General features: G+C 35.5%; 1 protein-coding gene and 1 pseudogene across 1 annotated transcript; both read right to left on the minus strand.

Annotated features, from left to right (window-relative positions):
* Positions 1–758: 758 nt before the first annotated feature.
* On the minus strand, positions 759–13709 carry LOC107726668 (uncharacterized; annotated as a pseudogene).
* Positions 4097–7529, minus strand: LOC107726667 (uncharacterized). The gene is made up of 2 exons (XM_016536333.1): positions 7445–7529; positions 4097–5290 (listed from the first exon to the last, which is right to left on the minus strand). Exon 2 carries the CDS (start codon positions 5239–5241, stop codon positions 4561–4563), a length of 681 nt encoding a protein of 226 aa, XP_016391819.1. The 5' UTR covers positions 5242–5290; positions 7445–7529; the 3' UTR covers positions 4097–4560.
* Positions 13710–16637: the final 2928 nt, after the last annotated feature.

Consider the following 16637-nt stretch of genomic DNA (forward strand, 5'->3'; position numbering starts at 1 on the left):
AGTCAACCTATTTTGTTTGAAAATATGGCAGTTGAGTTTACATGGTAGTGTTTAATATGTTCAAAGGAATAGTACACCCAAAGAACATCCAATATGTAGATGAGTTTCTTCATTGGAACAGATTTTGAGAAATTTAGCATTCCATCACTTGCTCACCAATGGATCCTCTGCAGTGAATGGGTGCCGTCAGAATGAGAGTCCAAACAGCTGATAAAAACATCACAGTAATCCACAAGTCATCCACACCACTCCAGTCCATCAATTAATGTCTTGTGAAGCCAAACGCTGGTTGTTTGTAAGAAACAAATCCATCAAGACGTTTTTTTTTTTACTTCAAACCATTGATTCCAGCTAAAATACGAGTCCTCTATAATATTGCTTTCTCCGCTGAAAAAGTCAACTTTTCTGAATCAGGAGAGAAATATGCACATATCAAGCACTGTTTACAAGCAAAACCAGTCCAAAGCAGTTCTAAGTAAATACCCTTTTTTCCCCCCATGGAACGTGCTGAATTTTTAGGTGAACTATTCCTTTAAAATGCACAAAGCCTTTTATCTTATTTCCTAGAGTAAAACAAACTGTCTCTAAAACAAACTGTGAAAAAATAATCATTTTTAAACTTACAGTTGGACAGGTGATAGCAATCTTACAATGAACATATAACAATGCTGCAGTTTTTCAAATGAATAATGTAAAAGTGCTAGTTGCAAAATGTTAGATATATACTGTAATAATAGTAATTATATGTTTGTCTAAATCTACTCTGAATGCACACACACATTCACGTTCTTATGTTTCTCCCAGTAGTGACATTCTTCAGGAAAACTCGACAGAGCAAAGCTGTCCTTGTGACGACTGATGGCATGAACCAGAAACCCAGCTAACTGCTTCTCCAGAAGCTCCACCACAGCTTTGGCGTCTCCCGTCCTCGCAGGACCTTCCATCGTCTGTTTTACGCTCTCGTTGGGCACAGGCTGAGGGTCGCTGCTGAACGAGACCACCAGGTTGGTGTCATTTCCTTGAGAAACTTCAAAATAATTCTGTCCGGCCACACACTGAAAGTTTTGTCCAGCTCTCAAGTTGCTAATTTTGCCCAAGTTGCTAATGGCTCTGATGGACCAGCTCACCCAGTCGTACTTCTTCTCCAGGAAGTCCAGCAGTTCCTTGGCCATTTCCTGAAGGTTCTCATCTTCTATTTCCTTCACAAGCCTCTTGATGTCCAGTTCAGCTTGTTCTGGAAAAAAATCCACACATTTCTCTATCATTTCCTTCATTTTCGTCTCAATTTCTTGGATCTTCGTGCTCCACTCTTGAATCTTCTCCTACTCTGATTCCTCACCCTGAGTAAGGAAACAATATCCCAGCAGAGCAATTATTCCCAAGCAGAGCAGCTCCTTCAGCCTGACGCAGAAGTCTTCCAGGACCCTTCTGTTACTGGCCTCATATTGTTCCACAACTTCCAGGATTGGCTCCCCAAACGTGCTGTTCCCCATCACAGCATCATAAAGCACACAGAGATTTTTCTCTCCACCTGTTATGAAAAAATGCTCCAAGAACAAACGTTTTTTGACCTCCTTATACTCAGGTTTAGCCTCCAGAATGTCAGAATGTCTATGTATTTTCTAAACTGGTTCCGCAAATTTTCCTCCACAGAGAAAAACTGGGAATCTAAACGTCTCCTTCTGATCTCAGAGTCAATGTCCTGTAGCTGACATGAAAGGACATCTAATTTGCTCCTCACAACTAGAAACTGATCTTTGACATATGTGACCTCCTTGCTTTCCACGTTGTCCAAGACCAGCCTCAGAACTGGAGCAGAAGCTTCAAAAAGTGGGTACATTAAAGGTACATTAAAGTGATTATTACGTTTTAAATATGGTTATTTTTCTTACAAAAACGCATTGATTCGCTACAGGAGGCCTTTGTTCACCCCCCGGAGCCGTGTGAGACATTTTTTTATGGATGGGCACTTTTTATTTCACTCCTTTTTGACTGATGCATGCAACACCTGCTGAGTGGCATTAAACAGCTTGAAAGATCAAAGACAATTTTTAATATAACTCCGACTGGATTCATCTGAAAGTTATATACACCTAGGATGACTTGAGGGTGAGTAATTTATGGGCTAATTTTCATTTTTGGGTGAACTAACCCTTTAAAGTCAGAAATATGCAGCTGGATCATGAACAATGGGTACTACTGATACATCGAGTTTGAACTTTTTAACAAAACCTGCTTTGAATTGTCCCTCACTCAGAAAGCAGTCTGGAGTAAAATGATTTGCGCAGCCAGACATAAACAAATTTAGTGAAAGTGAATTGAATTGACATGTGGCTAAGTATGGTGTCCCATACTCAGAATTTGTGCTCTGCATTTAACCCATCCAAGTGCACACACACAGCAGTGAACACACACACCGTAAACACACACCAACAAAGTTGGGGGTTTGGTGCCTTGCTCAAGGGTCTCACCTCAGTCGTGGTATTGAAGGTGGAAGAGAGTGCTGGTATTCACTCCAAAATCAAAATGGCTTTATAATTGAGACTGTTTAGGTTTTTGGGGAATTATTGTAAGGTGGTTGTGTCCACACACTTCTAAGACACATATATACGCAAATTAAGATATTTTGCATCCAATGTCTCCTTTAAAATGAAAATATTATAATCTTAATACAAGTGATGAAGGATTTCGACAGTCTGACAGTTATCAGTGTTGAGCACATATTGCAAGTTTAACCCTGCCTGGTTTACATGATTGAAAATGATTAACAGTTGAAAACATTAGAAATTTAGAAAAGTAATCAAAAAGTAATCAAATGTAATCAGTTACATTACTTTAATAAAGTAATTGAAAAGTTACACTACTTATTACATTTTAAGTAGGGTAACTTGTAATCTGTAACCTATTACATTTCCAAAGTAACCTTCCCAACACTGGTAGTTACATAGCCACTTTCGAAGCTAAAACATTTCATGTTTTTTGCAGAGTTTATGGGGTAAGTTGTCACAATATGATCATATTGTTTATTGATGCTGATTTGATATATATATATATATATATATATATACATATACATATATACCTGTATATAATGGATTTAATTTGCAATAATTTAATTTAATTTAATTTAAAGGAGAGAAACGCAATTCATGGAATTGTTTTCACCATCAAAAATGGCTGTATAAAATTTAAATTAAAAAAATAAAATAAAATTAAACTGTATAAAGCAGCAACATACAAGAAATTGTTTATGTGAGAATAAGCAAGAGATAAAGAGAGTATCAATGTGACAACTTGCCCCAAAGTGAAAACTGACCTTGAGAACCGCCAGTTCATTATATGACTGAATGTATTTCAGCGTGGATTTGATATTTGGCAGCTTGTTTACCCAATAAAACTTTATGATGATATTGTAATTTTAATTTTGAGTATAAAATGTCCTAATTTTAAAGCTTAGTGTTTGAAAACATAGACAACCACTGCTAGATAAAAGCATGTATACAATTGATTTTTTACTCAATATTATGACTTGTATCATTATATAAAGCCTTTATGACAACTTGCTCTGGTCTCTGGTACTTAGAAGAACAACAATGATGTTGAATGTAATGCATTAATGGTGTTTCCACAACTTGGCACATTGTCCTAGAATGTTCATTCATTCATTCATTTTTTACAGTCATGTGTATCCAGGACTCTCTCTCTGGCCAGTTATGGTTCAGGATTTGGCTGAAGAGCTGTCTGACAGAGAGTCACACTAGGTAAAGTGAACATCTGAATTTCTTAACTTATATATATATATTTTCCCCCCTTCATAATAAAAAAAGAAGCTGCTACTATTATTAGCTCGGTCACAATGTAATTGTTTTTAGAGTGTGTTTAAATCTCGTATGAAATCTGGGACATCTAGTGTCAGGATGAGAAGTTGCACACACTCAAAAATCTTCATAGATATGGTTTCATCAGTTATGCATATATAAACATCGTAATTGCTCACTGTGGCCAACTTAAACTGTGTGTCTTGAAATGAAATCAAGAGTTTGTGTATTCCTCATCGTTGTTTATTCATAATAATGCAGAATACATTAAACAATGCCAGAAAATATACCAATTGAATGGCATTCTAGAGAGATATAGATTTATGAGAAAAGCATTTTTAAGGCTATATTGGAATTAAAGATTTGTAACATTATTTTGCATTAAAGATAAATGATTACTTTGATTTTGGCTTGGGCAGATTCAGTTTGAGTGCACTACACAGAAAGACGAGTACACCACTGTCAAAAAATAACATCAGAATATGACAGTTCAATATAACTTGTTTCAAAAGTGCAAGTATTTGCAGGACTACAGTAGGATTGGGTTAACAGGTTGTTCAGGGTGGTTGTAAGGTAGCTGCTACAGTTTTTTGAGTGAGACAGACAACTAGATGGATAGACATACAACTAGATGGACAGCAGTTACTAGGGCAATGACAGATAAAATAGATAAAGAACATAGAAAGATAGATAAAAGTGAAGTTGGCTGAGAAAAGTGGGGTAAAGGTCACATGGGGTAAAATCACTCATAACTGTTTAACACCTCTGACATCTTTTTGGCCACATCTTTCATTTTCTCTTCCCACTCGATACGCAGAGCTTCCTCATCATCCCCGACAATGGCAGCGTAACTCATCAGAGCAATGAGGCCGATGCAGAACAGGTATGTGAGTCGAGTGCAGAGGTTTTCCATGACACGCTGGTCGCCTTGTGAATGTTTCATGTAGACCTCTAGGATGGGCTGGCAGAAGATCTTTGATTTGCCCATAACGCCGCCATACAGTGTGTGGAGGTTCTGGTCACACTGATTGATCACAAAGCTCATTTGAAATTCTTTCTTGCGCTGTTCGTGTGCTGCTGATACCTCCACAGTGTCCATGAATTTGGAGAACTGATTACGAATGTTTTCTTCTACACGACAGTACAGGCCATCCACAGTCTCCTTCCTGATCTGAAGCAATACATTCTGGTTCTGCTGTGAAATTTCGTCCAGGGCTCGAGTCACGCTGCCAAACTCTCGTTTGAGTTTCTGAATGTCTTCATCATCCACGTGGTGCAGCACCACCCGGATGAGAGAACCAGCCACGCCGAAGATGGGATTGACCACCGCTGCTGCAGACGAGATGGTGGCCACACATTCCAGAACCTTCACTAGACCCCTCTTCAGCTTGTCTTGGTCTTCTAAGATCTCATTTTCAGCCATTGCGTCTGGAGGAAGAGCCCTTCCCAGTTATGTTTACCTGAAGAAGAAACTGACGATACAAAGGCACACAATGTTATCACTTAAAATACGGTAATTTATTTATTTATTCATTTATTTAATGAATTTTTTGAGGCTGTTGGCGTCTCTGTGCAGCACACAGAAGGTTGTGTTTCATTCCCAAATTAACGAATCGGTTGAATAAAGACAGTCACTTGTTTCATTGCTAAATAAGCGTTTTTGAACAAATCAGTTAAATCAGGGGTGTCAAACTCAAATCCTGGAGGGCCGGAGCCCTGCAGAGTTTAGATTCAACTTTAATTAAACACACCTGTCCTGATCCAACTAATCAAGTCCTTCAGGCTTGTTTGAAAACTACATGGTATGTGTGTTGGAGCAGGGTTGGAACAAAACTCTGCAGGGCTCCAGCCCTCCAGGAATTGAGTTTGACACCCCTGAGTTAAATGAATCATTCACTTGTTTCCTTCGGAAATGAATAAGCGTTTTGAACGAATCAGTTGAATGTATGATTCTATGACTCACTCATAAAGACAGTCCCTTGTTTAGTTCCAGAATGAATCATCGTTTTTGAACGAATCGTTTGGCGGAATGATTCAGTGAATCGCTCAAAAAAGTCACATGTTTCTTTCCTAAATAAGCATTTTTGAATGAATCGTTTAAGTGAATCATTCAATCTCTCACTCTTTAGGACGGTCGTTTGTTTCCTTTCTGAATGAATCCGCGTTCTGAATGAATCGGTTGACTGAATGTTTCACTCATTAAAAATAGTCACTTGTCGCCACCTACTGACGTATCTATGTAACTTGCAGAATGAGTCATTGAAAATTTCCTGCCACTTATGCAAAGACTGACAACTGTCTGAAACTCATGTGTATAAAATTTTTGGACTTTTCATGGATCAATTTGAACTTTTTTTTGTCCTTTTTTGAGAATGGATGTGAAAAGAGCTGAAGAATTCTTAAAGGGGTCATATGATGCGATTTCAAATTTTCCTTTCTCTTTGGAGTGTTACAAGCTCTTGGTGCATAAAGAAGATCTGTAAAGTTGCAAAGACTAAAGGGGTCGTCACATGTGGTTGCCGCAGGCATCACAGTATGGTAAGAGACGTAACATTTCCGTCACACGCTTGAGGAATTCGGCCAATCACAACGCACTGGATAGCTGGCCAATCAGAGCACACCTCGCTTTTTCAGACGGATGAGCTTTGTAAAAATCGACGCGTTTCAGAAAGGCGGGGCATAGAGGAGAAACAATAATGTACAGTATGTGGAAAATAATGTGTTTTTTGAACCTTAAACTGCATAAACATATTTCATTACACCAAATACACAAAATAATGTTCTTTTTAGCAGCATCATATGACCCCTTTAAATTCTTCTTTTGTGTTCCACTGAATTTTTTTATTTTTTTTTACAATTTTTCAAAAATCAAAAATCTGATTTACTTCTGATATCATAAATTGATGTATTTTCGAGAACCTGGTCGAACTGAGATAAAGTAGGAGTTGCAAAGTTACAATGGATTGTTTTATCTAGTCCTAACTGAACTGAACCGAACTGAATTCTGATCTGAATTATTAAAAAAAAAAAGTCAAATTTAAATGACACTATTGTATAAATACACATGAATTATAATCATGCTTATATCTACAAAACATATAGATGTTAAATATCATAAATGGCTTTAAAAAAATAAGCAGCTTTAGACCTTAGCCTGAATATCAAAAATATCTTACATCACTTTACAGGCTGTGAACTGTCTAAACACATTTTAGTGAGATTTAGGACTTAAGTCAGTATTTTATTTGAATATCTCTACAGTATTTCAGGTCATTTTTTCTTATACAAAGCTTTCTCATTTTACAGTGTGCTGGATGTTTGTTAGCAGCTCTAGGATCAAGACAGAACATTTACAACTTTATCAAGCAAAAACACAACAATACAACATCTCCTTGTGTTTTCTCAAGCAATGTAAGTGTTGGTTTGCATCCCTTCTAGAGTAGATGTCTTCAGCCAGCTGCTGTCTGTTATAGCTCCCCCTAGCTGCTACTTCTTATTTCCTGGTTCATGCTAAGAATCATATCCTCTTTCTGCCATTTTCAAACTTTAACAAACAATACCTAAACAAATCTACCCATTGGCATTTGCCTGATCTTGTTGCCTGTGAGGAATATTTCTACTCTTACCTCTTCAGTTTGCTACTTCCCTCAGCTGCGCGTCTTCCCAGCAGTCACTGCAGGATGGGCAGTTTCATCTGAGCTGAGTGTGGAGGGGTGTACAGATGGACTATACCATTATTTTACAGGCTCCTGGTAAATGAAACAGATTTGCTCTTTCATTGACCTTGAAATATTCTTGATGCAAACCATTTGTTTACTAATGAAATGTCACAATTATGAATATACTGGTCAGAAAATGGTCAGTATTTAATTGCAATGGAAACTATCTATCTATCTATCTATCTATCTATCTATCTATCTATATTCTGTTTATTCATCTATCCATCTATATAGGAAGTGTAGGTGCTGTCCGTGGTGCTGCAGGACTCCAGATGTCATGTGATCATTCACACTGTGAAAGGATGTAGACCTGCTTTAGACGTTACGGTGGCATTGATGGTAATGTATGTTCCTCTTAAGGTGGAGTAATGCAAAATGTGTGTAGTCAGTTCCTAAAACGTATAGTTCCTGTTTTCCTACTTGTGCACTAAAACACAGACATGATGAGGAAGTAGTTAGCAGCACTATGACACAGACTGCATAGACAAAGTACTGGCAGACATCTTCTTTTTCCTGTTATTTTGATGGACAACACTGAATAAGAGCAGTTTGTCATGCAAGACTCTTGATTCTCTGCTGTTATTGTTAGAAAATGATTCTCTCCACATTTGATGAGATTACTCGTAAAATTGATGACATTGAATGTAAATGGCCATTCCAAAGTGGAGACCCTGCAGTCGGATGACAGCAAAGACACAGGCATGGACTGAAAAAGTAAGAGATTGTTCTGACATTTAGTTCATTAATTTGACAGCATGAGTAATAAGAATATGAGTAAGTCTGTTTAATAATAGTCTAGAATGCAGCCCATCACTAACTATAATTAGTGATGAGTAAATTTCACTCAGTTTCAGGATTAAACTTATTTTATTTCTCATTTCTCTAAATTCTCATTTTAATTTAATTTAAGTTGAAGTACGAAAATAATTAAAACTAAATGAACTAAAGCTAATAAATAAAAACATACTATTAATAAAAAAAAACCTAATAAATATGACAAAAACACAACAAAATTACTAATTACTATATATATATATATGTTTTATGCATGTTGCCCTTTACTAATTCAAAGCTAGCTTAATTTAATAAACTAATGCCTGAGGGAAATGACTTTTAGATAGTAACTTCTGTTTGATTACTATGATCATAGTTTATCAGTATGGTTTATGTATGCTTGTAGCCACAAGATGTTACTTCAATTCAATTCACGTTTATTTGTATAGCGCTTGTCACCATACAAATCGTTGCAAAGTATTTCTAGAAGAAAATGAATGTTTCTACATTACATTTAGGAGAAGCTTATCAGTGGTGACTATGTCAAGGTGATGTCCATATGGCAGAAATGTACAGTAAAAATCATGCAGTTAGTTAATGATATGTTTTCAAACAAACAGTGAACACTATTAACAGCAATGATTATATGTTGCGATCAAACTTATAGCAAAATTTGGTCGTTTTGTATGTTGGTTCAGGGTTGTCGTCATCTGAGGTCCCCTGAGGGGTTGGCATCGTCTCTTCTCAGGTGTTCCGAAAAAATTATGTGTTCAAGCCAAGCAAAGAATGATAATGTGCATTTGATCAGATATAACTGGAGAACAAGGTTATGAGATACATTATGTGAATGCTTGGCTAAAGAGATGTGCCTTTAATCTAGATTTAAACAGAGTGCGTCTGAACCCCAAACGTTATCAGGAAGGCTATCCCAGAGTTTGGGAGCCAAATGCAAAAAAAATCTCCTTTAGTGGACTTTTACTACCAAAAGTCCCGAGTTTTGTGACCTTAGGGAGCGTGATGGATTGTAGCGTGGTAGAAGACTGGTTAGGTACACAGGGGCTAAACCATTTAAGCTATTCCAGAGTTTGGGAGCCAAATGCAAAAAAAATCTCCTTTAGTGGTCTTTTACTACCAAAAGTCCCAAGTTTTGTGACCTTAGGGAGCGTGATGGATTGTAGTGTGGTAGAAGACTGGTTAGGTATGCAGGAGCTAACCCATTTAGGGCTTTATAAGTAAGTAGTAATATTTTGTAACTGATACGGAGCTTAATAGAGATTGCCAGTGTAGAGATTGTAAAATTGGGGTAATATGATAATATTTTCTTGACCTGGTTAGGACTCTAGCAGCTGCATTTTGGACTACCTGTTAGCATGCTAGCAGTGCATTACAATAGTCCAGTCTTGAGGTCATGAATGCATGAACTAGCTTTTCTGCATCAGAAACAGGTAACATGTTCCGTAGCTTGGCTATGTTTCTAAGATGGAAGAATGCTGTTTTTGTAACATTCTGCAGCTCATATTTAGTGCTGTGATGTTCATAGTAAATGAATATACTTACAATGATCAGCATGATTTCGGACATGTGTGATGAGGACCTGCGGGGTCAGTGAAAATCAAACTAGTTTGTCCTGTTAACTGAAACAAAAACACTTTCAGGTAACAGCTTATTTAGTTTCTGTATAATTTTTTTTTTTTTAAATGATATGGTAGATTGGGTTTTATTTTGTAGTGGCACTTGATTGACATGGCAGATTTTTGGAGGAGGAGGTGAATTGAATTACTTAAGTCAAATTCGTTGTTGGATTTGTATTTGCCAAAACAGATATTTCAAATAAAATTCATTGCAATGTCCTCCATGCTGAGATCACATGACCAGCCTGCAGCCATGTTTTGCAATTTGACTTTAGTAATAAGAGTATTATTAATACTAATAAGTATTTACTTTTCATAGCACTTTTCATAGATGTTTGCCAGCTGTGTTTTTGTGCTATGGTACAGTTGTTTCCAGTCCTGATCAGTCTAATCTAAGAACTAGACACAGTCTACAGGCAACCTGCCGCTCCGCACATTAAGTCCATTCTTCAGACTCAAAAGATCGATAGACGTCTAGATCACAGGAAGCAGGCAACTGTTCAGTGGCTTGTTGGAGGCTCTATATGGATTGCAGTCCATTTCACCTAAGCGTGTCTTTTGATGCTCTTAAAAACGACAGATGAAACCTCAATCCCCAAACCCTACACCACAAGACTGATTAACAGTGAAAACCAGCGCTCTCCAGTACTTCTTTGTGCTGTGAGAGTGCTTAGGCTTTATGTTTGATTGAGCATGGTTTATCCAGTTTGTCATGTCGTGTGTTTCTAGACCAGGGTTATTACTGTTAACTAAAACTATTAAAAACAATTTTGTTAATTGAAATAAAGCTGAAGTAAAATATAAATAATCACATGAATAACTTAAAATAAATGAAAATTAGAAATGTTACCTTGGCAACTTAAATGAAATTTTTTTTGAAGCACTAAAATTTCTAACTGGTAAAAAAAATGAAATTATGAAAAAACTAAATGAAAAAAAAATTTATTAAAATAAATTAAACCTAAATAGAAATATTATAATATTTAAAAAAAAAAAAAAAAAAAAAAAAAAAAAAAAAAAAACTTAAATGAAATTTTTTTTGAAGCACTAAAATTTCTAACTGGTAAAAAAAATGAAATTATGAAAAAACTAAATGAAAAAAAAATTTATTAAAATAAATTAAACCTAAATAGAAATATTATAATATTTATAAAAAAAAAAGACAAACGACCATAACAAAATGACTACAAATTAAACTTCAATGAAAATGAAAACTAAACTGAAAATATAAAAAGCTAATTAAAAATATTAATAAAAAATATAATAGTATACAAATACTATGTACACTGTTATACACTAGAATTGGTCATAAAATAAGGTAGAAACATATATACTGTATATAATTATACAATACGGCATTTTTAAAAATTTATTAAAATATTTAATTTTTTAAAATAAAGGAAAAAAGAATTTGGCTTTAAATAAATTCTGTATAATTTTAATTATGCTTTTGAATTTACTCAAATATATACATTAGATAGATATTTGTTCTTGTATTTTCTTGATGTCAATTTGAATATACAAATTAGGTGTCAAAATCAGAAAACTGTTGACATCATCAGTCAATACAGTCAATAATATCAGATCTTAGTCTGCATGTAAGAAAAAACATTTAGCCCAAGAGAGTCATCTGAAACATTGGTCTAACAAAATACACAAAGGGAATCTTTTTGGAATTTTGTGTGACATGCAAAAAAGAAAAAACAAATGTCAAAGCTGACACAAACTGCTGTCATCAGGATATTACTGCTGGTGACATATATGCACAAACACATTCTTGTGACCTTCAGAAAGGTCAGAAGACAGAGAAACGGCGAACAGCATTACACTACGAGGCTCGCACACATTGTGTGAAATGAGAGCGAGTGCAGATGGAGCCAAAACAAGATCAATATACCGATTAGAACCGTAATACGCTAATGGTTTGGCGAACGAGTGGACAAAAATAAACACATGAGCATAATCAGTGTAATTTACCTCCTGCTCCCAAAGACTGAAACTGACACTTTATTTTCTTTAAATCAACTTCCCTTTATTGAAACGAGGTTTCCATGTGTTCCCCGGCAAATATGACCTAAACATAAACATTGCCTGCTGAGAACATTTAAAATTGAATAATTATTGAATGATTATAATAATAATAATTTGTGTACATAATCTTTAATTTTTTTTATTTTTGATATGTTGCTGCTTTCATAACCGAAATGAATTGAAATAATTGAAGTTGAATTAACTAACTAAATAAATAAATAACAGTTATTTATTAGTTAAAACAGTTTTAATGTATACACCAGAGTTATTGAGATGCTATTATAATTTTATTCATATTTTGAATGTTTTTATTTTTGTTTTCATTTTAATATTAATTAATATTTTTGTAAATGGTCTTTTTTGTCATTTTTATTAATTTCTTTAAATATGTCTATAGTTATTTTAGTACATCAAATTCAATGAAAAATAGAAACGTTGCTTTAACTAGCTGAAATAAAATCGAATACAATTAAAAATTAAACATTTTTAGATTTCTGTTAAAAAAATTCTATAGTTTTAGTTAACTGTAATAACCCTGATGTACACAATTTCAACAAACATATTTCAATTAATTAAAGGCAATGAGAAAAAACAAGGGGTGTGGTCATAATCTCATGAATATTTAATTATGGTGTTCTGTGCAAGATATTGACTAATTAGAACCGTTAATAGTTGTTGCTGATAATTAATAATGGATGTTTACAGTTCTGTTTGATGCAGTTTTGAGTTATTATGCTTTTTTATTTCAGATCATCATGTTTGAGATGTTATGCTAAAATGCTTTTTTACTTGCAGTATCATATACACCAATATTTTATGCCAATTTCCATGAGTTTTCCAGGTGTACAAAGCATACCTTTTTAAAGTATTCTGTCATATATCCATGTTTTCTGAAAAAATGAAATGAAAAAAAAAAAAGTTGTCAATAAAATAACGAATATTGATTTTTAATTATTTGAGCTTATTTAATGCTTGTTTTGTCTTACTGCAGATCATCAAATCTTTTTTCAGGACCACTTGTAAATTTGCTGAGGCTCCCCAGTGGAGCCCGGCTCTCTGTTTGAGAATCCCTGGTTTTAAGGCATTACTTTAGACAGATACATTAAACTTTGTAACATAAGCTCTGACTCCTCACCCTGAGTAAGGAAACAATATCCCAGCAGAGCAATGATTCCCAAGCAGAGCAGCTCCTTCAGCCTGACGCAGAAGTCTTCCAGGACCCTTCTGTTACTGGCCTCATATTGTTCCACAACTTCCAGGATTGGCTCCCCAAACGTGCTGTTCCCCATCACAGCATCATAAAGCATGCAGAGGTTCTTTTCTCCTCCTGTTTTGGGAAAATGCTGCAAGAACAAGCGTTTTCTGACCTCCTTATACTCAGGTTTAGCCTCCAGAATGTCTATGTATTTTCTAAACTGGTTGCATATATTTTCCTCCACAGTGAAGAACTGAGAATCCAACCGTCCCTTTTTAATCTCGCAGTTGATGTCCTCTATTTGACATGAGAGGACATCCAATTTGCTCCTCACAACTAGAAACTGATCTTTGACATATGTGACCTCCTTGCTTTCCACGTTGTCCAAGACCAGCCTCAAAACTGGTGCAGAAGCTTCAAAAAGTGGGCACAGCTCCCCAACAGCACTGGCCAGCACCTCGGCTCCTCTCTCAAACATCTCCATTACGGCTTCAATGGCCTCCTTCTTCTGGGCTACAACCCGCTCTAGTGGACTGGACATTTCTAAAAACAAACAAAAATAATAATATAAAGATGCCTTAGTTTCTTGTACTATTAAAATCAAAAATCAATTTACACAATGGGTCAATTTTAATTCAAGTTGCATAATGTGAGATAAAAGTTGCAAAAGCAATTTAATTGCTTCCTTCATAAGCTCAGAATTATTTTTGCTTAAGAAAACTGAACGTCTCCATTTGTTCTGTATTCTTATTTGTTGAGACTGAAGTTGTAAATAAATCTCAGAAAACCTGTCGTACTTTTCTCAGACAATACAGGTCTTAGAGACAAAAAAGCAGAAGTGCATGCGGTCAGATTTATTATAATAATATTTTTGATGTAAATATGTAAGATTTTTTAAAAATAAATCTTTCAAAACCTAAATGATTGCACGTGTTTCCATCACAGCCGAAAGCATTAAGCATACACGAAGCTGTCCTCACGTTGCTAATTTTACACGATAGCCAAGTGTGCCATCAGCATTTTTTCCCCCATTTTAAATCTGCATGCATGTTAATGAGAAAAATCGTGTTAAACTAAGTCCAGGCACATTTTAAATCTCTAAATAATCACATTCTGTACAGAAATAAAACGACTTGCGCTTAAAATCGTGTTGCGTAACTTGCGTATAGATATGGCACCACTGAATGTGCCATCTTCTGTTCCGTAAAGGACACGCCTCGAAAAGCGTTTTAAAGCGCAATCCCTCTAAAGTGTCCTACATGCGCATCACAGCAATTTACCTCAGCAGAAAATATTTCAAACGGGTTTCTCACGTCTAGTAGGTTGAAGAGCTGCTGTCCGGATTACCTGTCCGAAAGTCAGGTTTCCCTCAGGTATTGGCTCGAGGAGGATATTTGTGATGATCTGATTCTGAGTGAGTCTGAAACGAACAGAGAGGCAGCACGCGACAGAGAGGGAGGGAGTTGCGCGCTCTGAGAATGCGTTAGGATGATTTTGGTTTGGAAAGCCTTTGGCGCAATGGCCGGATAAATGTCTCATTTTTGACGTGATTGGCTATACCTTGCGTTTTATTCCTAATATGACAACAGACAGAAGTGTTCTGGACTGTTTCTAGACAGAAATAGCGCGTGGTATTTCTTCATCAAGAAGAAAATTGCGCGCAATGCGTAACATGAAGCAGCTCCAGTGGATCACAAGAAACATGCGCAGCTATTTTCCACACAGGGATGGCATGTATTTCACCCACTCTTAATGTATTTAAGTGCTTAGCGAGTTTTATGTTGTATTATATCAAAATAACAAATTATATGCCACCTTCATCCAGTGCAAAATCTTATTAATAGCTATTCTGTGCGTAATGTTCTCTTCTCTGAGCGTGTGGCTGATGAAGGAGGGTCCAAATGCATATATTATGAACTCATACGCGGATAAAAAGGAAGGAAAAACGAAATCACATGCATCGTTGTGCATATATGCAAATCAAGTGGTGGAAATACATTTATTGTCTACCAATCTACAAATAAGCGTTTGAAAACAAGTCAGATAAATCAGTGTGACCTTGTGTCTGAATGCATCATGGACGGCTGACACCGCTGAACATGATGACTTATTCCCGTGAGGCCCAACAGAGGTGTTTGCATTTGAATGTTTTCAGCCTTATACCCTCCTGTTTGGTACGAAAGAAATGGCTAACTGAAATATTTTATAGGCCCATTATATTTCATCATATTCTGATACCGATTATTTTATTTTGATGAGACCAGGGATTGTCAAATGGCGAAGTTGATATATTTCAGTTAAAGTTTTGTCTAAAATAACTATTTTCCCCCCCTCTTTTCCCCATTGTTTTTCTTTTAATCACATAAACCCTATTATATGAGGCCATTTTTTTTTGTAATTTCTGTCACAATAATAATTTAATCAACACAATAAAACCAAACTGACGCATAGCCTACATTCAGTTGAACTGAAAGTGTATTTTTTTTGTATAAACCGCTATACAGTTTATACAAAAAAGTAAAATGCTAAACCATGGCTGATTCTTTATTTTTTTCTATTTTATTTTTTGTGTGTGTTGATCATAACTCCTCCAGAAAAGCCTTAACATTTATATCTTTCTTTCTTTCTTTTTCTTTTTCTGTCTTTCAGAATCGTGTCCATATGATTGCCTCTCAGACTTGACATAAGAGTCTTTGCAAACGTTTCTGGCTGATGACATGAAATGACGCAGAACAAGACTAAAGATCTGTCTTCTGTGATGTGATGCACAAAAGGTAAAGTAGGGTAGACTGAGTACAGTTGAGACACTTTCTGCTTTTTTCATCACTACACAAAAACTAGATGCTGGAATGAAGTGATTTTTCACATGATATTTCTTTTGCTTATGTACTAAAATATCATAAATTGATAATAGCCATAAGTAGTTTATATTTTCCACAATTAGCTCATAAACATAAGGTGCATTTTTGTAGTACCATGGTACAGTTGAGACACCCATTCTTAATGCTCTAAAGCTGGCTAACCATTTATTGCAAATGTAATAAATTACAAAATTACAGTTGTGCATTTAAAAAAATCTGATTCATTTATTTGCTTTAATTCAGATTCAGTTAAACAAAATAGGGACACATATCTAACACTAGAAAAGATATGGCAAACAGTATAAATGTAAACATAACAGTAAAAATAACAATATACATACCTGTATATTCTATAACCCTAACCCTAAATCTACCCTTCACTCGAAACGTTCTGCATTTTTAAGTTTTTTAATAATTCTGTATGAATTATAAGCTTGTTTCCTCATGGGGACCTAAAAATATTTTCCCATAAGGTTAGAATTTACTGGTTTTACTATTTTTATGGCGACATTTGGTCCCCATAACGTAGGTAATACCAATACACAAACAGACACAGCTTCTGAATATGCATTTTATTTTCTATGATTGAACTGTTACTGTATACATAT

The sequence above is a fragment of the Sinocyclocheilus rhinocerous genome, unplaced genomic scaffold (assembly GCF_001515625.1).
Source record: "Sinocyclocheilus rhinocerous isolate Xijiao unplaced genomic scaffold, SAMN03320098_v1.1 scaffold5, whole genome shotgun sequence".
In the NCBI taxonomy this organism is placed as follows: Eukaryota; Metazoa; Chordata; class Actinopteri; order Cypriniformes; family Cyprinidae; genus Sinocyclocheilus; species Sinocyclocheilus rhinocerous.